This window comes from Xiphophorus maculatus, chromosome 7 (assembly GCF_002775205.1).
Source record: "Xiphophorus maculatus strain JP 163 A chromosome 7, X_maculatus-5.0-male, whole genome shotgun sequence".
Lineage (NCBI taxonomy): Eukaryota > Metazoa > Chordata > Actinopteri > Cyprinodontiformes > Poeciliidae > Xiphophorus > Xiphophorus maculatus.
Genome location: NC_036449.1, coordinates 7,479,331 through 7,504,297, shown reverse-complemented (window position 1 = coordinate 7,504,297; position 24,967 = coordinate 7,479,331). Strand labels below are relative to the sequence as shown.

The 24,967-nt window shown below is 39.3% G+C and overlaps 1 protein-coding gene across 2 annotated transcripts in view; it reads right to left on the bottom strand.

The window, feature by feature from the left end:
- adcy5 (adenylate cyclase 5) overlaps positions 1 to 24,967 on the bottom strand; it is a 100,294-nt gene that overhangs the window by 36,592 nt on the left and 38,735 nt on the right. For both annotated transcript variants that reach the window (XM_023337276.1, XM_023337277.1), the window contains exons 2-3: positions 17,260 to 17,409; positions 16,563 to 16,684 (exon numbers count right to left, since the gene is read on the bottom strand). In XM_023337276.1, the coding sequence (XP_023193044.1) occupies positions 16,563 to 16,684; positions 17,260 to 17,409 (272 nt within the window). The remainder of the gene's footprint in view (positions 1 to 16,562; positions 16,685 to 17,259; positions 17,410 to 24,967) is intronic.

The window sequence follows — 24,967 nt, the reverse complement described above, 5'->3', positions numbered from 1 at the left end:
TTTGAGGATTTTCTGTGTCGTCACGAATTCACGTAGAAATGCCATTCAAATTTCATTTTGTAGATATGTCCGTGATTTCTTCGAAAGTGAAGACGGCTCGTCCATACCAATTACGGTTTGTCCACAATTTGTCTCTAAGCGACCCAACGTTTTTCATTTTTCCTAAAATTAGAGTGTGCCTCAGACTGATTGCCCCTCTGCTAGAGTGAGAAATAAAGAGAATTTTTGACCCCAAAATAATTTTGAAATCACGCCATCACGCCCACAAATATCGCACGATTGGTATCAAAATCGGTCCTGACATTGATATGCATGCCTGCTCCGGTAAAATGTTTTCGAAATTTATCTAGACCGTACGGTTTTCTGTCACGGTGCTTCAGAGCATAGTCATGCAACAGGATTTTCTGAGGCTCTCTGAGGCTGTCTCCCATGTATTTGACTAAAATTTCAGATCTGGGCTTACAGTACGCCATGGTTGTTGCTTTTCTTCCTGCTTACACGTATCAGGACGCAGAATAGTGACGTTTGTCGAGTATCAATGACATTCAGGTTGGATGAATCCCACCAGGACGTTAGATCACCTTTGAATTGGATACGCATCCGATCGGTCTGTGTCTTTCTAAGCAGTCATTCCTCCTGTTGCTTCTTATCATTAATGGGTGTTTATGTGTTCAGTTTTAAATTTTTCTTATAGAGAGACTGGTCCCTCTATTGTGAATTTCTTTCAATAATCAATTGACATTACAACGACTTAATAGCCTTATAATTATAATGGATGAATAAATGTTTGTGTAACCCAGTGTTTAAAAACACAAGAAAAAAATAATAGATGTTGATTCAATGTCTTATTCTACCAAAATAGCTAAAAGGTAATTACGTAAATCTTCAAAAAATGTGAAATATGCTTTTAGTGTTAGCTTCTATTGACAGATTAGGCAGCCAATGGCTGGCGCGGTCTGGTTTCGTGTCGGCCAATGGGGTTGATCGTCCCGCCCCTTTTTAACAGGTGGCGGTTGTTTCGTTCGGAGCGCGGCAGACAGGCTTGAAAGCTAACAGCTGACGGTTGCTTCGCTCAGAACGCTTGAGAACAGCTGACGGTTGTTTCGCTGCGAACGCTTGAGAGCTAACAGCTGACGGTCGTTTCCGTAAAGAGGTAGAAAGAAATTGACGAATCTGGAAATTGGTAAGGAAAACAATATTAATATAAATTCACTAAATATATAATTCAAAATACTACATTCGGTTTTATTAGATCTCGGAGGGTTTCCCCCGTGAACAGCTGAAGCCCGAAAAATAGCCGTTGACAGCTCGGAGCATCGGTGAGTCATCGCACGCGCTCGGCAGTTGGTTAAGTAAATTTGGTGAAAATTGGCTAAAATACCTATTAAATTATAAAATTTAATATAAAATAAAATTGATTGTAAGATTTTGTATTGTTATTGTTGTGTATGTTGTATTTGTTTTATGTAATTGCATTTATTTTAAGATTGAATGTATATTATATTCTTTTTTTTTTACCACATATAAGCTAATCTATTTAGTTTTACTAATATGTTGGAAAAATTGTGTTCTGTTAACTTGTTGTTATACAACATGAAAGAAAAAAATAAGAAGAACTTGAGAAATGATTAAATAGCATCTTATGTGCTAAAATGTTTTACTTTGGCCTTGTTATAGGTCAGGTTTTTTTTTTTTTGGAGTTTGTACAGTACACTTTTGGCTTGGAGGGCCAAAGATTCCAAGACCCTCTTCACCTGAAACTGGATGGCGAGCCCCAGCCCAGAGGACCAGGCGCACGGGTAGATAGTGACCCAACTGGTCACCAGCTGAGAGACTTTGAGACTGAAGAATTAATTCATTGGAGACTGAAGTATTCAATTTATTTATTTATTTATTTTTTTTAAAAAGTGCACAGTATTTGTTTGTCTGTTTTAAATGTGGATCCACAATTGTTTATTATATTAAATATTTGCTCTTTTCTTGTAGACACTGTGTGTTCTGTTGTTGCTCACACCTGGGTTCCCTAGAATTTAATATCTTCTGATTAGGCCCAACTTCCTATATATATAGTATAAATTAATTAACCTGTTTTTGTGAGTTGCAGGTTACATTTGTTTTTAGTTTCACCAAGGGATTGTGCCTCTTCCTGAAAACCAACAAAGGCAGCAGAAAGTTTTCTGTGCATGGAGATTCAAATTAAAGTGGGCTTCATGCATAACACTCAGGGTGGCCATGGTGACAGGACGTCAGGCTCTTCAGGAGTTGAACCCCTCTGAGATCAAAAATCACAGGAAGGCTGAAGCGAACCGCTTTGGCTGTTTTTGTTTGAGCCACGATGTGACTGTTTGGAAGTTTACGCTTTCTTTAAAACTCTTTGACACTTGATGATAGACTTGATGTACTTTGATATTTAAATATTGATGTGAAAGCAGGTGAATGTTTGTGTTCTTGTTGGAGCTCTTTAACAAATTCTATTAAATCTAGCCATGAATGCTTATATGATTGCTTTTTCTCTAATAGATTGATTACAATAGCCTGTCATCAGCAATAGTTGATTCTGACTATCTGTAGTTTTATTGTCTTATTTGCCCAGTTTTCTCTGTCTTACTTTTCAGATACAAGATTGTTTTATTTCGGAGCTTACTCATTTTCTTTTCTTTCCTTTGCCATCCTCTTACGGTGTCTCTCAGTTTCAACCTCCACACTTGACTTATTCTTGTTTTTCTAACAGACTCTTAATCGGCAATTACTACAGCAACAAAAAAGGTTATGCACAGGAGTTGACAGAATTGTGTTGTCATGGGATGTGCTAAAGGCAAAACGCAGCATCCACTGAGTTTAATGATCCTGAGTGCCTCTGTTTAAAATCTGTCTCTAAATCACGCATGTACATGACACAGTTGGTTAAAGAGCTGCGAGTGTGATTTTGCCTACATGGATGCACACAAGCAGGCCGTCGATGATGGATGACCTCAAGTTTTGGATAAACCATATTTGCATCAGTCTGCTTTCCTAAAACGGCAACGTTTCGTAGTCAAATTACTGAGTTTATTTATACAGAGCTGGTTTACAACAAGACATATCAAAACAAACATTTCTATTTCATATAGAAACAATTTTTTCAAATCAATCTAGCTGTAAAGACAGGTTATATACATTCCAATTCAATCCCAGTTGTATTACAATTAAGTTAGTTTGTAATGCCAGCTGGCTCAAATTTAATTGGTCAAGCAACGATTAAGTATGTCATAAGAAAAAAAAAAGATGGCATCACACTGTCAATTGTACATCATTCATTCTAAGGCACGTGCAAAGTATGTAACAGGATGTATTGCAAATGAGAAATAGCCTACATATAGATTTGACGGAAGTTGATGTTTCAGAAAACTTTTAACTTCACATTTGAATCTACCTTTAATGGGGCGTCAGATAAACCAACATGAGTAAAAGATAGGAAAAAGCAGGCAGCTCTTGGCTCATATGGCTCACAAAAAACATTGTACGTTAACATTATTGCTCTCTTAGTGAATGATGCAAATTTTATTAATTTACTTATTCATGTATTTATCTACTTATTATGTAGAAGACAGGAAGCAGAGTCACGATAAAACTTAGAGCAACAACTGTGAAACACCATGGGAAAAAAACTGTCAAACAGAAGAAGTTTTTGCCTGAATAGTCTGCATCTGTGTGTTTTTTTTAGAAAACGTTTCAGCATAGGTAATACAACTTGGTATAAGTTGGTATGGGTATAGAACTTGCTGCTGGTCCTCTCTGAAGTCTCAGCCCTCTTTGTTTGCTGGGATCAGAAGCTTTTTTCTGCTGTAGCTTCCTAATTCCTCAAAAAGCATGTGGTGATACATATATATGTTTTGCCTTCTTTGATTTTTGTTTCCATTCAATTTAAATAAAATGTCTCAAGATAATTGGGGCCTGCCCATAGCAATGCATAAGGAGAGCAGTGACTGACTTGCGAAGGGACAAGGGAGCACTGGGACCACCAGGGGGCGATGAGGGAGGACTGGGAGACACGACATAAAAATGAATGACAGGAGTTTGAACCTCCCGTAGTTCTAAGAGAGCAGTTGTTTGGATCCTGGCAGAGCTTTTTACCGTGTGCGGTTCTGGTGGGTCGTCGGTTTATGAGCTTCTTTGATGTTTGCCGAACTGGTCCATAAATTTATGCAAAAGTGTAAGCTTGAATACAATAACTTAAACTTACTACCTGTCTCTTGGTGTTTTATTCACACTCGGCTCCTCAGCCGAACCTTTCTGACTGCCTATTATCATATTTGTAGTCAGGCGCCTAGCCTTAGTTAGCAATACATGTGACTTTATCCACAACAACATAGAAGCACAATTTATGCTGTTATGGGAAGATTCTTACTTGGCCTCACTAGAAGCTCAACAATTCAGAGTTTCTGATAAATCCTTTATTGTCACTAGCTAAATATCATATTCACTGTTCCAGGTAGGGGAAGCCATGCCTTGCTGCATTTTACCATGAAGTTAAGTTTTATATCCCGACCATCAAAGACAAAAAATAGATATTAAAACAATTGAAATCTGTATTGCTTTGAATGTACAGTTGGGAACCGAAGCCCCTTAGCTTTTTCTTTTTCTTGAACATGTTTATCTGTATTTGTTTTTTCTTGAGGCAGAACAAATGTTTCTCTCTGTCGTTATACAGTGTTAATAAAGTTTTTTTTTTTTAAAAAACATTCCCCCTTCCCCCCCCACAACCAACAGACTTCTTGTGGCTATGATGTTGAACTGTGATGTCACACATCCTGTTTGTGACATCACTGGTGACTGTCTTTGTATTCCCAGATTCCACAGAGAAATTCATTTGCAGTTTAAGGTTCGAACGAGAAAGAAACAATGGCGGAGAAAGATTTCACGTTACAAAAGTTAGAGATTCTCCAGAAGAACCAGATGAAGCTGAACAGTGAAAATGAGCAGCTTCAGAAAACAGTGGAGAGTCTGAAGAGGAAACTAGAGAGACTGAACAGGACTGATGACTCAACAAATTGGCATGTAGAGAATTGCAAACTCATAAGTTCGAATGGGTATTATAAAAAACAAATGATTAAAGTTAATTTGGAATTGGAGGAAGCGAGAACAACAATTGAAAGAATGCAAAATGATTATTGCAACATGCAACAATTAACAATTAAACTAGAACGGAAGCGGGCCATGGCAAAAAATGACGCGGAAAAATCTTTAAAAGAAAAGTCAGAAAGACTGCTGTGCCTTACTAGGGAGAACGAGGAATTAAATAAGCAGATCGTGACTTTAAAAATCAAGATAGACAGAATGGAATCCAGGGTGGAAAAAACCAAGATTGAGCCACAAATTGATCAAACACAGGAGGAAGAAACACCAAAACCAAATATATTCCGGAGAGTTGGGCGTATTTTTGTTGACATGTATAATTCGGGAACGCTGAGGTACTGGGTGCCACCCTGGATTTTTTAATAACTGAAAAAAATTTCAGGTAACTGGACGTAAGTATTGGGGGGTCACTGTGTTGTGAAAACTGGTATGAGGAGGTGGGATCATTCCAGACTAATGCAGACAACAGATCATGAAGGCCTGAGCAAGTGAATCTTGCATTTTGATTTTTTGATGATTATGGGACAAGATATTTTGAATTTACTTATGATCATACACCATATATAAAACTGTAATTGAAGTAATAATCAAACAATGTGTTAGATACAGAGGCAAGGGAAAAAGGCAAGTCCGAACATGTCTGGACTTGCCCCAGAGCTGTGTCCCAATTAAGGATCTGAAACTAAGATGGTCACGAGGAAAGTAAGGGAGGGAAGCAGGGTATATGTGGGAATGGCTGGGACTTTCTGATGAGGTAGTTGCATGCTCGAGAGGTCACGTACGCCTTATTTCTGTTAGGCGTACGTGACCTCACGTACCCCACGTCATGGGTTGAAAGGGTATATAAGGCCAAGGGGACCAAGAAGAGAGGTCTGGCACCCTGGAGCCATGGGGAAGTTGAGACTTCGCACCGCCAGAAGGGACAAGACCCCTTGACCCTCTGCCCTGGTTCCTGATTTGGCTGCCTTACTCTGCCTCAACCCTAGGATCTCAAAGTTGCAGCAACAGACTTGGAGAAAAGACAAAGGTGACTGAGTGATGAAGATCTGAAGTGTTCGAAGGACAACAGCCAGGTCTGCTTTGCTTCTATTTCAAAGAGGATTTTGACTAGTCTGTAACAAGCGCACGTTGTACTTAGAGGGGGCGCTACCGTTAATAGGAGTGGTTATTGAGGTTGTGCAGGTGTGAGGGCTACTCAGCTGATTGCTTCTTAACTGGAAAAGGCCATAACTCTTGGACTGTAGGTAGTTAAAGGCTAGTTGAGTCTCCTTCGACACCAGCTTAGATAGATCATCTCTACTAGACTTGCTTCAGGGTAATACTCGAAGGCTTAGAGATTTTTTGGACCCGTTGGACGGAGAGCTGGTCAGTAGTCACTCCTTGGATGTTGTGGGGCGGGGCTGACTATTGCGTAACGACAGCTGGTACCATAACGCTGTGGGGTTAGCGACAGCAGAGAGGAGAACTTGGGGGGTAGCTGGTACCAGGATGTTTGAGGATAGCGACAGCAGAGAGGGGAGCTTGGGGGGTTGCTGGTACCAGGATGTTTGGGGATAGCGACAGCAGAGAGGGGAGCTTGGGGGGTTGCTGGTACCAGGATGTTTGGGGATAGCGACAGCAGAGAGGGGAGCTTGGGGGGTTGCTGGTACCAGGATGTTTGGGGATAGCGCCAGCAGAGAGGGGAGCTTGGGGGGTTGCTGGTACCAGGATGTTTGGGGATAGCGCCAGCAGAGAGGGGAGCTTGGGGGGTTGCTGGTACCAGGATGTTTGGGGATAGCGCCAGCAGAGAGGGGAGCTTGGGGGGTTGCTGGTACCAGGATGTTTGGGGATAGCGCCAGCAGAGAGGGGAGCTTGGGGGGTTGCTGGTACCAGGATGTTTGGGGATAGCGACAGCAGAGAGGGGAACTATCATTGTTTCCTCAAGAAATGCTTTACAAATGTCACAGTTAAGACTTTTAAGACATGCATATTAAATGTGCAGCTATTCACATGAAGTATTTAAAATAAGTTATGCTTTATGATATTTTCTTTGCAGAAAAGACAATAGAACAATAGTTAATTGAGAACTTTCTAAGCTCTTCTGGATGCAGATCAGAGCATGTTTACTTAGGGAATATTAGAGCAGTTTACCATATATTTATTTCTCTGTTTTCTTAATTAACTAAGTGGGAGGAGACATTAGAGAAGGAAAAATGGAAAAGACAGAATTATTAAAGTAGAAGTTTAAAGTATACCGTTGTCTTTCTCATTCACCCAGATTCCTTAGATCAGGGGTCACCAACCTTTTAGAGACTGGGAGCTACTTCACGGGTCCAGAGTAACACGAAGGGCTACTTGTCTGATACAGACATAAATTGTCTTGGCTATATACATGCTGCCTGATCATGTTAATGTTAGGGACTACTGACAGTAGTTATCAGTAATAATTTACCATGGCAGCTATGGTTAATTGCTATTATGTGATCAGAAGTTCTTAGTTCAGAGTTTTGAGTTTGATTCCCTTTTGGAGCTTTTCTGTGTGATTCTAAATTGCCCACAAGTGACTGAGAGTTTGGATTGTTGCAGCAGCAGCTGTACAGCTGGACGCACTGAGATTTTCCTTTAAATTAAAAAAAGAAAAGTTATTGTATTTCTATTATCCAACCCTGTTTACTAATAACAAAATTATGGAGAAGAAAAAGTTCTTTTGTGCCAAAACATCTTGTATGTAGCGCGCATCAGTGTGAGTCTGTGGGGGTCAAAGGGCACCCAAAGCCTAAATCTTATTGGTCAGTTTGCTTTTTCTGTGAGCTAAAAATGATGAGTGGAGTTTGAACCTCCCGTAGTTATAAGATTTTGCCAATCCTCCTCTTTCCGTGGATCTCACTGCTTCGCTTCAATGTCTTTATTATTTAGCATCGTTTGTGTAAAAAAAAAGAAAAAAGAAATAAAAGGTTGCGCTGCTTTAGTGGTTTAGTTTTGTGCCGATGTTTGCGCGTTGGAGAGGTGGTTGTGCTCCTGCAGGTCGGGTGCAGTGATAGTTTTGTACCTTCCAATCTGTCAGACATTTTTTTTCGACATCTGCTTGTGTCAGCCCGCAGGTGACCCGTCAGCTGTTCAGTTCACAAAATCACAAAAAAGCTAATAAACCGACAACCCGCCAGAACAGCGCACTGTAAAAAGCTCAGGCAGAACCTGAGGTTCAAATGATGAGTGGTTCAAACTCCAGTCATCATTTTTAACTCACAGAAAAAGAAAACTGACCTATAAGATTTAGGCTTCGGCGTTCCCCACCTCACCAGCTTAAAACTCTGAACTAAGAACGTCTGACCACAATATAGCAATTAACCATAGCTGTCCTTACTGATAACTATTGTGCATAGTCCCTAACATTAATATGATCAGGCAGCATGTAATCATATTTACTTAAATGAATTTTTGTTGTAAAGAAAATTTATGTCTGTATCAAACAAGTAGCCCTTTGTGTTACTCTGAACCTGTGAAGTAGCTCCCAGTCTCAAAAAGGTTGGTGACCCCTGGTCTAAAAATAGCCAGACTTACCATGATTTTATGTAAAAAGAAATCAACTGTTAAGTACTATTTAAAAAAAAAAGGTTTCCACTGGTATTTTAACCATTTTCTTTTTTTCCAACAAGAATCCAAGCAAGTGTTTGTAGTTGGAAGTTCTCTTTTCCATGACATCATCTTCATTCCAAATTTCTAAAATCTTCAACATTTCAAGGTTAGAAAATTTGTATCCCTAACCTTCTTGAAAACAAGAAGGTTAAAACAAGAATGTCTTGCATGGCAGGCACCTATTGTTCCACACCTAATAAAACTTCTCTTTATTGGGGCCTAATATTAGCCTGCATTATCTTGTTATTTCAGGTTGAGGCACTGGCTTGCGCAGATAGTGCCTATCTATTAGCTTTAGCCTTTGACCTAATGCTAATAGATAGGACTACAAATACGCCATATCTGTAGTTCTAACTAACACTGAATTAAAACAGAGGGCTGAGCTGCCATTTATGTAGAACTACTGGCTGTTTTGCCAGTAAATAACTCATTTAACCTAAACAACAATTCTATATGAAGCTTACTGAAAATTTCAAGATAAAAGCCTCAATATCCCTCTGAGGATAGTCACAGATTGACTTCCATGCATTTCTGAAAAATTTCTGAGCTCAGCACACACCATCTTTCTCTCATCGCTGTTATTACTGTGAGTGAGGTAGAGAATATGAATCATGGTACTATTGGAGACGACAAATAGCCCTCTCAGATGCTTCAAACGGTTTTCAAGTACGTATCACGGTTCCCGAACGGGAAGGAGTTGTTAGGACTGCTTTTTTCAGTCAAACTGGCTGGCTCAAAGAAATGGAATTCTGTCAGCTGTGAGTGTCTGACAGACAAGCTTCATTACCATAGCAACAGAACAAAGAACAGGACAGAGCAGTGCAGCTGATTAGGACTACAAAAACGCATCACTGTAGTTCTAACTATGGCAGAACATACAGGTTAGAACTACAACATGGCAGAACTGTCAGTTACTACAGAGGTGGACTGAGTCTGCCTTTAGAACTACTTGTGTTTTGGGCATTTTATAGCTGATTTTACCCAACCATTGTTACACATGGGATTAGTGTGGCCATTTTAAATTAATCTTAATAAAAATGTCAAAATAAAAGCCTTGACAGTTTTTACATCAGGTAATTGCTCTTTCGGGCATTATATAACTGATTTCACCCAATCGCTGTTACTCATGGGATTAGTTTGGACATTTAAAATGAAGCTTACTGAACATTTCAAAATAAAAGCCTGAATATTCCTCTCAGATCTTTCAGAAAAACAAACTACTTCAAACTACTGGAATTCTGTCTCTTCCTGTCTGCTTCATCACGCGACAGCTGAGCTGCTCTTTAGAACTACAATGACTCAAGGTTAGGACTACAACATGGCGGAACTGTCAGTTACTACAGAGGAGGAATGAGTCTGCCTTTAGAACTACTTGTGTTTTGGGCTTTTTATAACTGATTTTACCCAATCATTGTTACACATGGGATTAGTGTGGCCATTTAAAATGAAGCTTATTAAACATTTCAAAATAAAAGCATTGACAATTTTTACATCAGGTAATTGCTCTTTTGGGCATTATAGAAACGATTTAACCCAATCACTGTTACTCATGGGATTAGTTTGGACATTTAAAATGAAGTATACTTAAAATTTCAAAATAAAAGCCTTAATACTCCCCTCTGGTTAGTGCACGGCCGTAGGCGGTGCAATAATTTTAGCCTGTATTATCTTTCTCTCTTAGGTTAGTGCGCTGCCTTTCATAGCAAGGCAGTACATTAACATTAGCACAAACATTAGCACTTCACTGCCCTCCACTAGTGCACCGCCATAGGTGATGCAATAATATTACCTTGCATTATCTTTTTCTCTCAGGTCAGGTCACTGTCTTGCGCAGTAGCTAATCTTAGCATTGATGCTAATTTTTAGCATCCGAACACTGGGTCCAAACCGACAGGCACACTTTGGCAGGCCCCGGTTAAATTTCTTCAGGAATTTTCTAGTTGGGGCCTGCCCATAGCAATGCATAAGGAGAGCAGTACTGACTTGCAAAGCAAGTCAGTACTGCCTCCATGCATTGCATGGCAGGCACCTATTATTCTACACCCAATAGAATGTCTCTTTATTGGGGCCTGCCCATAGCAATGCATAGGGATGTAATCCCTATGCATTGCATGGCAGGCACCTATTGTTCTACACCTCAAAATAACTGCCGCTTCCTACTACCGTTAATGCGGCTCGTACCGCTGCATGCCCCCTCACAATATATATATCAAAACGTGCGGCTCAATCCCGTGAGGGGAGCTATTACTTTTGTTGGCATTTCGAGTAACTGTGGCGACATAATTAACAAAAAACGAGCCAAATTTAACTCAAAACAAAAGTCTAACTGACACAAAACAGTGTCAGTTAGACTCAAAATAGACATAGAATTTAGTCTGCCTCTCTGAACTGCTCTTTAGAACTACAATGACTGAAGGTTAGAACTACAACATGGCGGACACTGAGTGCCTACAAAAGAGGTCTGAGCTGAATGTCAGAACTACAACATGGTGGAACTGTCAGTTACTACAGAGGAGGACTGAGCTGGCCTTTAGAACTACTTGTGTTTTGGGCTTTTTATAACTGATTTTACCCAACCATTGTTACACATGGGATTAGTGTGGCAATTTAAACTGAAGCTTAACAAAAATTTCAAAATAAAAGCCTTGACAATTTTTACATCAGATAATTGCTCTTTTTGGCTTTATGTGACTTTTTTTATCCAAAGCACTGTTACACATGGGATTAGTGTGGCAATTTAAAATGAAGCTTAACAAAAATTTCAAAATAAAAGCCTTGACAATTTTTACATCAGATAATTGCTCTTTTGAGCATTATATAACTGATTTAACCCAGCAATTGTTACACATGGGATTAGTTTGGCACTTTGAAATGAAGCTTAACAAAAATTTCAAAATAAAAGCCTTGAGAAATCTTACATTAGGTAATTGCTCTTTTGAGCAATAAATAACTGATTTAACCCAATGACTATTAGACATGGGATTAGTTTGGACCTTTGAAATTAAGCTTAACAAAAATTTCAAAATAAAAGCCTCAACATGCCCCTGAGGTTAGTGCACCGCCGCAGGCGGTGCAATAATATTATTCTGCATTATCTTTTTCTCTCAGGTCAGGGAACTGCCTTGCGCAGCAAGGCAGTTCATTAGCATTAGCATTTTAGCTTATATAAGCTATTAGCTATTTATTTGACTTATTAGCCATGTTTAGTCTACTGAATGGAGTAATACCATTATAGAAAACATCCCAGTGATGTCCCACATGCTACTGACAGCAATCACGCTAACATTAGCATTTTTGCTAATTTTAGCTGATACACTTACTTTATCATACTGAATGGTGCAAGTCAATGTTAGTAAACATTCTTGTCATTGTATTCATATGATTGCAGCTTTCTTTAGCATTGATGCTAATTTGTAGCATCAGAACGCTGGGTCCAAACCGATGGGCACACTTTGGCAGGCCCCGGTTAAATTTCTTCAGGAATTTTCTAGTTTATTTATATCTATCTTTATAGATTTATTTTTCTTCCATCACCGTTAATGCGGCTCGTACCGCTGCGTGCACCCCCACAAAAGTGGTATCAAAACGTGCGGCTCGATGCCGAGAAGGGAGCTATTATTTTTATAAGGAATTGGACTTACAATGGCGACGTAAAAAGCGAAAAACGAGCAAATTTTCCAACTGCCAAAACGCAGAGCATAACTGACACCAACTGCCGCTTTTTTAGAGTGAGAAATGAAGAGAATTTTTGACCCCAAAATAATTTTGAAATCGCCGTCACGCCCATAAATATCGCACGATTAGTATCAAAATCGGTCCTGACATTGATACGCCTGTCTGCTCCGGTAAAATGTTTTCGAAATTTATCTAGACCGTACGGTTTTCTGTCACGGTGCTTCAGAGCAAAGTCATGCGACAGGATTTTCTGTCGCTCTCTCAGGCTCTCTCCCATGTATTTTCATATATTTCTCAAAAATTTCAGATCTGGGCACACCATTTCTTTCTCTTATCGCTGTTAATACTGTGAGTGACGTAGAGATATGAATTGCGGGACTATCGGAGACGACAAATAGCCCTCTCATACGCTTCAAACGCTTTTCGAATATGTATTACGGTTCCCGAATGGGAAGGAGTTGTTTCCAATGCTTTTTTTAGTTCAAACTGGCTGGCTCAAACAGAGAATTGTCTCCCCCTGCATGTCTCACTCACAGCTGACAGTTGGCAGAGAGGATTATTTACCATAGCAACGGAACTCAGGAGGCTATTGGCTGCTTGTTAGGACTACAAATACGCATCACTGTAGTTCTAACTATAGTGGAAGACTCAGTTGAAACAGAGGAGGACTGAACTGGCCTTTACAACTACTTGCTGCTATGGGCTGTATATAACTGATTTAACTCAGTCACCGTTACACATGGGATTAGTTTGGCCTTTTGAAATGAAGCATAAAGAAAATTTCAAAATAAAAGCCTTGAATATTTTTACATCAACTACTTGTGTTTTGAGCATTATATAACTGATTTAACCCAATGACTATTACACATGGGATTAGTTTGGACCTTTGAAATTAAGCTTAACAAAAATTTCAAAATAAAAGCCTCAACATGCCCCTGAGGTTAGTGCACCGCCGCAGGCGGTGCAATAATATTATTCTGCATTATCTTCTTCTCCCAGGTTAGGGAACTGCCTTGCTGCGCAAGGCAGTTCATTAGCATTAGCATTTTAGCTTAAATAAGCTATTAGCTATTTATTTGACTTATTAGCCATGTTTAGTATACTGAATGGAGTAAGTCCATTATAGAGAACATCCTAGTGATGTCCCACATGCTAGTGACAGCAATGATGCTAACATTAGCATTTTTGCTAATTTTAGCTGATACACTTACTTTATCATACTGAACGGTGCAAGTACATGTTAGTCAACATTCTTGTCATTGTCCTCATATGATTGCGGCTTTTTTTAGCATTGATGCTAATTTCTAGCATCAGAACGCTGAGTCCAAACCGACGGGCACGCTTTGGCAGGCCCCGGTTAAATTTCTTCAGGAATTTTCTAGTTGGCTTTTACTATACATGACATACAGTCAGAAGCCAAACAATCTATTGCGACAACACACCACAATCAATTTTCAAACGCTTTTTATTGCCACTTTTGTCTTTATGGGAATAAATACCAAAAAATGCCATGATACATTTTAACTACATAGCTCCTGTTCCTATTTGTCAGCACGCCGTTTGTTAAATTAAGCCGATACTTGATGTGATTTTAACCTGCACACATGTTTTGTTTTGTTTACCTGAGCATCCTCATGACTCATTCCCTCTGGTGCGAAATGAGTTAAGTAACAGTGACCCACTCCGAGTGGGTAAAAATGTGTAGCCACAACCATCAGAGACAATTTGTGCCTCTGCGCCGGATCAAAAGGATGTAATTACATGCCTTCCGTGGTTCATTAACCGATTTGCCACCTCTGTTGTTGCGGCGCTCTGAATTCCTAAATTAAAAGCTGCGGACAGACATGCGTAATGCATTTGTACGGCTGCAGCGGCAGGCTTTGGACGCCGAGCGGCACCCTCTGCCTCCCTCCGTTTGCCCTCTTGCTCTTTAGTCGTGGCGGTGGGAGCAGTCGCCCCCTCTTCCTGTTGTTCTTCTGCCGCCCAGCGGAGCCCCAATTAACCAAATGTTTGCTGGAATAACCATGAGGTTTTCAGTGCAGTGGGCTCTTCATTTTTTTCAGCGCTGTGCCACCTGACTAAAGGCAGTAAAACTCAAACTGCATTTTCAGATCCAGGCTCCAGTTGTTTAGGTCATATTTCATCCACTTCTATGCAGTTTATACAGAAATAGATCAATTTCCTGGTGCTCCATAACATAACTTCATTGATAGAGCTACAGTATGTGGTAATGTATAAACAGAATATGGCCAGAACAATACCGTTTTCTTGCTCCACAAGGTGGCGCTCAAACGGACGCCTCGCTTCTAACCGTCCATCTAATGCAGTTACAGTGTTTAAGGATTCTCTGTGATGCAGCTAATCTCTAATGATCCTTATTGCGCCAGCAAAACATATTATGCACTAAAAACTAAAGTCACTCAACACGGCTTCACTGAAACGTTAAAGATGAACATCAGAGGAGAATAAATAAACAAAAAACATCCGATCAAAACTGGCCAGATGAAAGAGTCCATTTCCCACCATATGAAATGAAAACCACATGTTTTGCACATGTATTTCTCAGGAAACACGTTAGTGGTACAGAACAGGAAGTTACCAACACGACACATTCGCGATTGAGCGTTTGATGATTGCATTTGGCAATTTGTCACTTTAATTTCAAATAAAATGGGTGCAAATGAAGAAAAAGCGAAGTGTAAAACTGTTTCAATTGACGCAGAGTCCAACACGAATTTGAGATTTGGTTCATGTGGTAAATTTCTGTTAAGATTAGGATTCGACAGGCATGATAGTCAAGAGGAAATGTTTCCTAAGTGATGCAATGCAGGTTGCAGTGAAGGTGGGAAATTTTGCCCAATACCATCTTATCAACAAGTTCTTAAGGAGGGTGAATTCATATATATTTAAAATATTTGTTGAAAAGAAAAAGAAAGGGGAAAAAAATGTAATCAAAGGGTGCAACACATAAAATCCTAATACATACGTTGAAGTTTGTTGTCACATGTTGGGCATTAACGTTGTAAAACTAATTTTGCATGTTGAAAATACAACTTAAACATATATGATTTACTGTTTTTTCCTTATAAACTAAAAACACCCTTTATATTCATGACACTGTGACACACATTACACTCTACATGGATGCTGTGGACAGAGTTGGGTGAAAAATACTCTCTGAAAAGTACCATAGAGCATGTTGACATGGCAACGTCTGCACTTCTCCCTCCTCGTCTGCCACCGTCTGTGGGTGGGCTGCACTATTCTGGATTAACATGGATTATGTAAAATATATAATGTTATATGTAGTGATCTTTATTTAAACAGGAAGCTAGAAAGCGTCAAAGGTTAACTTATTCTGTACAATCTGTCTATTGATTTTTTTTTCTTTAATCAGAATTATATAGTCAGTTTTCTGAATAGAACATGTTGCGTTGCATTTATACTGCATGTTAAAGTTGTTATATATTTTTATGTTACTGTTGACATCATTTAGTTTAGGTAGACATCAGAGGTCTAATTTGAATTTTACCAACATATTTCTAATGACTTGGTAGTTACCCAACCAGACTGATGATTTAAACAGGATTTGATAGAGGGAGTCAAAGATTAGGGTGATGGCAAAGATGCCTTCCAACATTAAAGCAAAGGGGCTCATTGTAAAAGATTACTAGTTATAATAATAGTGGAAACGTGCAAAAAGCTGATCAGCATTTACAAGAGGGTTTTGCTCGCTGTAACATAAATAAAATATCTGCCCTTGATTATTAAGGGGGGTAGACATCGTTCCTGACATGCCATTTGTTAAATAAAATACCATTTAAAACAGATTATTTTGCTCAAAAATGCTTTTCTTTCATGTTCTTTAATTGTCATTTGAGAGATGCCTGGCTGATTTTCATGCTTGACCTGCAAACTGATGCATTTTCTGAATATCTAAGTGTATTTTTAAGGCTTGTCAAATTCGAAATGCCTTGACACTTGATTTTTGTCTGAACGTCATGTTTACCTACTGGAAAGAGCATGCAGTGTAAATTGATATTTGCTGATGTTTTGCCTTTTTTGAAGATCAAACATGAGCTTTTTTTTAAAAACGCTTTGTTCATATCCGTGTTCATCTGGCCTCCCCCTCGTCGCCGCAGCTCCTCTGATGTTACCTGACGTTGTCGTGCTTTTGGATGTAGATCTTGTGAAACATCATGTCCTCCTGCTTGGCATTTATGTCAGCTTTCATCTCCATGGCAACATGACGAGGAAGTACTGAGAGTAAGAGGCGCTCCTGCAGAAAAAGAGAGAGAAGTAAGTTTGATGTGAAAGTCAGAGAATAAACAAACACATTCCTGCTGTGATTTGTTGGTGGAGACTGTCATTAAATAATTTGATTTTTAACAAGTAGAGTGTCCAAATTTTACAAGTCAATTTACTGCCGTTATTTAGATTAATTTCAATGTTATCTTTGCTATGTTAGAAATTGTGGAAGTTAAATGTATAACTTGTTTCCCTAAACAAACAAACAGTTATTCTAAAAAGAAAAAAAACTACTTTACTATGAAGATTTATGCACATCTCAAATTTGTATAGAAATAAATGTCGTGATTTAAAGTCAAATAATAAAATATACAAGTGGAAGCTGCAGCGATGCTGTTTCTCACTTCAGGCCATATGCTGTATTTGTAAAAATGATACATTTTACTAAGCGGAAATTAAGAGGATTCCACAAAACTTCACGTCATGTGATGTATATGAAGTACACATACGTGATTTACATGCGTGTCACGGTACTGGTAAAATACTACAAAATATGTTAAAATAGTACAAAAAGGCTAGTTTGTACTTCCATTCCAGCTAGCCTACCTGCTGCTGGTTTTCCCTCTGGGAGTGGAGGCGAGCCTGGATGCACTCCCTGGTCTCCTGGAAGGCCTGCCTCTGGGAGCCCTCAGCCGGGTAGTGCGTACACACTCCTACAATGTTTGAGCAGGAGAAGACCAGGATGTTGGAGACTATCTGTGGGAAGAGGAGGAAAAAACGTAAGTGAAACCCGCCGGATAAACGACTTGTTTTTCTATTCCTATCAGCTGTTCAGAACTGCTCAAAATGAGGTCGACCAGAAAACTGCTCGTCACAACTAACCGCTACAACACACCTGCATCCAAGTCAATTAGAATACGACTAAAATTTTTTTATTTATTTCAGTTATTAAATAAAAAAATAAATGAAACTCTGAAAATCTTATATATTTATTGTACACAGTGATATAAAGAGACAGAAGACGTTGGAATCTGCACAAATTAAAGCAGAATACAAGCAACCACAAAGACATGTGGGTCGCCCTGAATGCCAACAACTTGTCAAAACCGTATTTTTATGTTTTGTTTTATTAGATTGTATAAAAAAAGCTGATAGTGAAATATTTTGCTAGTAGATATCCTCCAAATTATACTGTACCTTAACCAGCTTCACATTTCAACAAATTAACACTATAACACCCCCCTGACAGATCACAGACTAAAATTTTATATCAAGGAAGGCTGAGACAGCAGTCACTTAAACCCAAAGTTTTTATTTTTTACCAATTCTGATTAAAATTTGCAGTAGAATCACAAGACGTGTGGGAATCTGTCGATTTTTTTTGTGAATTTTGAATTTTTGTAAAAAAAAAAAAAATGGAGCGACTCATTGATGTAATTTTGAAATTTGATGGCCACAAAAAAAGCCAGATATGGCCCCTGGGTCCTGAGTTTGACACGTGTGATTTAGAATAAAGATTTTTACCATATATTAGAGTGGCCTAGTCAAAGTCCAGAGCTAAGTTCTACCGAGAATCTCGGTCACCTTCAAAGTTAAACTGAAAACGCATCTGTAACTGCAGCGCAGACCTACGAAATATTGGCAAATGCACACCGCACTTTGTAGATTTTCACTTTCTTTCCATTTTGGATTTATTCAGTGCTTTGTGTTCATGTGTCGCAGAAAATTTGAATCAAACACACCGACGTTCGTGGCTATAATGTGATAAAAATGTGAAAGCTTTTGGACTTTTAATTTTTGTAAGGCAACACATATACATATACACACACATACATATCCTACCAACTGTTTGTGTTCAGCCAAAAATATCACTAAGGACAAGCAACACGGAAACACGTAAAACTTCACGAACATCCAAACGTTCGCTTTGTGGCGCACCCGTTCCAGAGCTATGGTTTTCCAGAAAGGTGCCCTTCACTAGACTTTTACGAGCCGTGTATTGAGGCTTGAAATATGCAGAACAAAGATATGAGAAGCTCCACAACCGCAGTGAGAGAGACACAAAGTGTTTGAAGCAGGATTTTCCCGCGCTGCAGTTGTTTTCCCTCCGACTGAGAGTAGAGAGCTTTTGTTTCTGTCGGCTCCACCGGTGCGCCTCGCCTCCCTCTCGCCGGAGGGGACGGGGCGTCTCAACCTTCTGCAGGGGTTTTTTTTTTTTGATACACCGTTTCTGTCCGAACATCTTTATCCAAGACAGTGCCTGTCTCATTAGAAGCCGGCTCTAATAGCATCCAGAACGTCGTTGGTGGAAGGTTTCCTCCAGTTTATTCTAAACAAATTTGTACTTTTTTTTATTTTAGATTTCTTGTTCCTTTGTGGTCATTTTAACATTTCACACACAAAGAGAGAGAGAGAAACAATGAAGGAAAATGGAAAGGAAGGAGGGACACAAGGTAGAAAGAGAAGGAAAGAAGATAGAAGGAGAGAAGAGTTGTGGGAAGGAAGGAAGAGTGGATACAACGGAGGAGTTATACAGGAAGAGAAAGACAAAACGAAAGAAGGAAAACACAAAAGAACGTGCAACTTTTACATACTCGTTATTTTATGAGTATCGCAAAAATGATGGCGTATCAAACTTTCCTATTTTTGAATCACTTGAATCTGTACTGGGAACAAAAAAACTCCTGACTGAAATAACATGACTCGCAGCATTTCTGGACTTTCAGCTTCATTTGGAGGGGAAAACAAAATTGTTGGGAGAAGACAGAGAGATGACCAAAAACAATCCCACGGACCCCTGGATGTTCGAGGGCCCACTGCCAAACCCACTCAAATCTCCACCCATTTCTAGCGTGACGACTGATCTCCGTTACAACTGAATGACCAGAACTACAACATTCCTTCTTCCAATATATATATAAAAACAGGACTTTCTAACTTGCTCTATTTTTAGCAAACCTGGCTCTTGTTGTTTCTAGCTTGCAAGCTGTCATAAGCCCAGCTGCTGCAACACTTCGTATCTAATCAACGAGAGCCGTACAGTGAGGCTTGGCAGCCAGCTGAATCACTTCTGGATCACGGGCCGGGAACAAACCGAACACACACAACACGTCTGTAACCAGCCAAGAATCCCCGTCCAACAGACTTTCATGTGATATCAAGCACAAGGTGGAAGACTCACCCGGTAGCGAGGCATGACCTAGAAAGATAAAGAAACCATCCAAGATGGAGAGAAGGTGCACTGATTTATTGTTGCTATTTTTTCCCCCCCGCTTCTTATCAGTAACAGTTTGGCAGTAATGGACTGACTCACAGATAAAGAACCTCTTGGATAAATAAAGTCAAGCCACCAGAGACCGGCCTGACCATAGAAGTTCATTTCTCATGATGTTCTTTATTTTCTCAGCTGGCTCCCATTGACTTTGAGACTGCTATACTTGCATATTATTTCCATAAGTAAAACTGTTTTGAATTTTCGGTCCGTGGTGGGAAACCGACACGGCTCACCGCACAAGATGAGAAAATGCTTCGTATTAACTATAAAAGCAAGACAGGGTTTTTGCACTATTTGGGGGAGGGAAAATAAAACCATTTTTGTTTTCACAAAAGCAAAAAAACAAAACAAAACAAAAAAGTCATGGTTTCTCAAACCACAGCTTGTATTCTAAAGAATGTCTAATCAGAGCAAAAATGTTTGCTCAGAGCCGCTAAGATGGTTAGCACAACTGATAGCTTGTGTGGTAGAGCTAAGATGGCTAACAAAGAAAGTGTTTTTATTTTTTTGGCAGTTTCAAAATTAAGATATTTCGCACTTACACGTCTTTCGCATCATGTGATCAACAACCGGATGTTTACTGGAGGAAGTGACGAAGAAGACGACAGGAAGTAGCATGAGGATGATGGCATATTGTGTGATTTAATTGCATTTCTTTTTTTTTTAATAAAATACACCGCAATTGCATAATTGTGTTTTTCAACTCAAGCGAAATATTGACAAATTCTTGTGCACATTTGTAAAGGAAGTGCAGCTACTAGCATCTCTGCGCAGCTACGTGATTTTAGAGGGACAACACTGAACATGTCTGACACTCAAATGAAAAACTAGCAGAAAATTATATTAATGAACTTAGGTAATGGTAATAATTGTGTTAATTAAACTACAGCAAAGCTTTACAATTAATACAGAGATTAAAACTTAAGCAGAGTTTATGTCTGAATGTGTGTTTCTGCTGCCTCCGTGCATGATGCTTCTTCTCAGAGTGCATGTAGAATCCCGCCTACAGGCTGTCATAGAAACGGCATGCATCAGATAAAGTCTTTCAACAGGTCAACACAGATATTCCCCAGCTGCAGGCCTATTCTATGAATACTGCAAAGGCTCACTCAGGCCTTATTTAGAAACCACATGAGCTTTTCCTCAACACAGAGAGGCAAAAAAATAAATCGTGTTTAAGGCCGAGATAATCCCTGGGTGCAAACATAGAAATATATCAACACACAAGGCAGCAGAAAAATCCGTGAGGTCTGAGCTCGTTACAGAAACATGATTTGTCTGAATCAGGCATCGTGTTTTGCTTAAATTGTTGAAGCCCAGGAATGCTCACACTTTCTCAATCCGTCAACAGCAAATTAGGAAAATGTGACTAAGCGACGTTCTCTGTGTAAATTTGCTGGTGCAAGTAATCTGCTGCTGCAAAAAAACAACGACATAAAAACAACAACAACAAATTCCCAGGTGAGAGATTAAGTTAATGGAAAATGTAACACAAAACTCCAGGCAAAATAAAAAAATAAAAAAGGTATTTTAGTCTCGTCGGTGTTTGTCTCTCTTATTAAGCGTCAGCGCTTGCTTCGAGGCACACAATAGAAATTTGCATGCTAGGGAGATGCACAAGATTTTCATTTTGATCGGTCCTGGCCTGCAACAAGCCATTTGGAAATTCAAAAGTTCAATCTTTCCCCAATCAGTGAATGCACCACACTAATACAGCGGACAGACGGTATTCGTCAGGAACCACAGCCACCCGTTGCTTTGCAAAGCGCTAACCAGTAGTGTTGCGCCGAGGTATTTCAGTTTCCCAGGCTGCTTTTTTTTTTCAATATTCCAGAAAAAAAAAAATCCACAAATATTGAAGCGCAAACAGGTGGAGGTTCACATTGTACGCCCAAATAAGACCACCAGGCTAAATACCAGGTTGCTCAGACAGCACACTTGTTTAGACACTAACTAAGGGAAGAAAGTTTAAAACTAAACAAAAATACCACACAAAGTCAGAGCTTTTGAGTGGGAAAGATGGAGTTCTTGAAGAAAACCAGAGTTTATTGTCAATTATGTCAAATACGCAGGAATCATTGAGAGGGGAAGAGTTTCAGATGCAAAGAAGACTGACTAACCCTGTTGGTAATTTAGGACGCTAAAGGCAATTGAAAATTTTAACTTCATTATTATTTAGTACGATTTAAAAAATAATAATTAATAGGCAAGATCATGTCTTGCAACAACGTCTCATTCTAAAAAAAAATTACAAATTCAAATCAGCTAAAAATTTAGAAATGTTACAAAAAGTATCTAGACTTTTCGTAAAGGATGGAAACTTGTCACAAAATCTCTAATGTGGATGTTCTTTAACCAAAGAGCGTGGGCGCCATTATGCACAAGATTACGCAGAAGGTCGAATGTGAGTAGGATCCATGACGTGAACAATTGCACTTGCACAATCAATGTGTTTACAATTTCTGTCACTCTGGCACCAGAAGCAAAGAAAATAAATAAATCCAATAGGACCAGTAGCAGATGCGGCTTTTCCAGACCTCTGCCGTCCTCGTTGCCATTGGACATTTTAATATTATGTCAGAAACTACGATTGTCAACTTGTCATCCAGGCACGGTGACGTACCAGTTCTGATGTTGCACAAGGATAAGAGGAATCACTTAGAATTATTACTGAAAGAAAACAAGCTCAAGACAAAGAGTTGATGGAAGAATACGCTAGTCATGTACCGTTTCCTCTCTTTCTTGTTTTTGTTTCTTACACTGTGTGACCTAGAACATCACGGGAAAATGTCATTTATTTAGCCAACTGTCTAACCATTAGCATTAGCATGTACAATGCAAGATCACACCACTTAGAATATGATTTCCATCTCTGTGCTGTTTTTTTCTTTTTTGCACTGTGACTATTGCACACGCTGATATGGACGACAAAATATTGTGGCGTTTTAATGCCAAAATTTCTGGAAAGAGAAAAAATTTATTCAGTTATTCTTTGATGTGAAGCTGCAAAAAGACATGGCAGTCTTACTTTCTATAATCTGTGCCGCAGATGCGTTAATGAAAATAATAAAATAATGTGTAGAAATTAAAATCTCACACACACAGAGAACCACTGATAGTGACGCATATCAATTTGTCTCACAAATTGCATTCATGTTATAATGCGTTATAGAAGGTGAAAACAGTAAACAGTTGGAATCAATAAAAAAAATACAGGAAAATCTAAGGAGCATTGGAGCATCTAGTTTGATTTTGCTCCTCACGATATTATCTCAGTCAGTAGAAACATGCCAAGGCCACAGATATACCATTACTCACAGAACATTGTAGCCGGCCACCTGAAATAAAAAAAAGGAGCAAAAGAAAGAAAAATGAAGCACAGTAATTTCATCTTCTGCAAAGAAATGAATAATTGGTTGCACAGCAAGTATTCTGATTAGGCTAATCCTATAGATCATGTTTGAAATAAAGCATTAAAAACTCTGAGCATCTGGACCAAATGAATAACAGAAAACTAACCATGTTATTTGTTGAAAGATTAACACTTAGTGAGACTTTCGTCCGCTTCCATTCACTGTTGCCTTTTTTTTTTTTTTACAGAACCGCTGAAATATGAATTAATCTTGCGCGTTCATTCTCTTGAAAAAAAGAAAGAGATGATCCAAGCATCACAGTAACATTTGACAGCAGATGTTGCCTTTCCAAAAATGCTGCCAGAATTTCAGTTTTCTCCTCTGACTGTACACTTTACCACAAGTAAATATTGCAGAGCATTTCTACTTACTGAAGACCACACAGCAAATGGTAAAAAGATGACTTTGAAACCATTTTTTCTGTTAAAATGTTTGAGAGTAAGAAGAGTTTACTGCTAACTTTGATGAGATTGAAACTTGCCTGTTGTATCGCGAGTTAGACTCTGCCACATCTAATGTCATTTTCAAACAATCTTCTTTATTGAAGAATAAAGCAAAGAGCCTGATGGCGTGTTTGTGGTTTCCAGTGCATCACAGATTAACAGGCTTTATGAAAGCAGTGTGAGACGTTGGAAAACATTTAGTATAAACTGTAGAAATATGCTGGGAGTGAATCACATGCAGCGTCGAGAACAGTGCTTCTGTTATTAAAGTTCAAAGCACAAGACGAGATGGTTTCCAGCAGAGAGCAGGCAAAACTGCCGACATGCAACGCAGCGCTGGGGGAGGTTGGGACGGGGCACCGGGGGCGAACCAGATCCCACTGCTTACGTCCTTCACGTGAAGCAAGCTGATAGCCCCAGAAACGGAGAATAAGCGCCTTCGAATTCTGACTGACAACGCAGGAAGTAGAGCTGGACACTAAAACGGTGAGGTGAGAGCAGAGTAGTTAGATAAAAAAAAAAAAAAGTCTAACAGGAAAAAAAAAATCTTTATCAAGAAAGAACATAATATCGACAAATGATTGGTCTATTGTGATGTTTACATCTGATTACATCTGATCAAAACTGCACCACCACTCGCCCCAACAGCTGGGTATTACACTGGGGCACTTTGTGTGTTTTAAGGACAAACGCAGATCATGTGCTGCATGCTGATGACTGCGAGCGGCCCACTGCCAGTTTGTTTCTGCAAGGCAGTGTGCCAGGGACTGAACGTCTCTCACATGAACCCCCTGGAGTTATTTGTCCATTTATTTGAGGATTTTACCTCGAAAGCTGTCAGCTGGTGTATTAATGGCTTTTTAAGAAACCCATCTGCACGGGGCGTGCACAGAATAAGTAGCAGGGCGCCGAGTCGACCTGACGAATATTCTGCTCAAATCGAATGTAGGACCTTTATTAGAGGCTTGGCTACAGTTGTTTAGCAAAGAACAGTTTGTGTGTGTTCTAGGTTTGTGAATTAAAGCTGTAGAAATGGCCAAACTGCGACCATGTCACCCAAACGAATGAACACAACGGATTGCAGTAATTTAAGAGTGTTCATGTGATTAATATGGACTCATTCCTATATGCGTTGCTCAATAAAGTAGTAGCAAACAGAGTTACAGTGCTGTAAAAAGAACTTA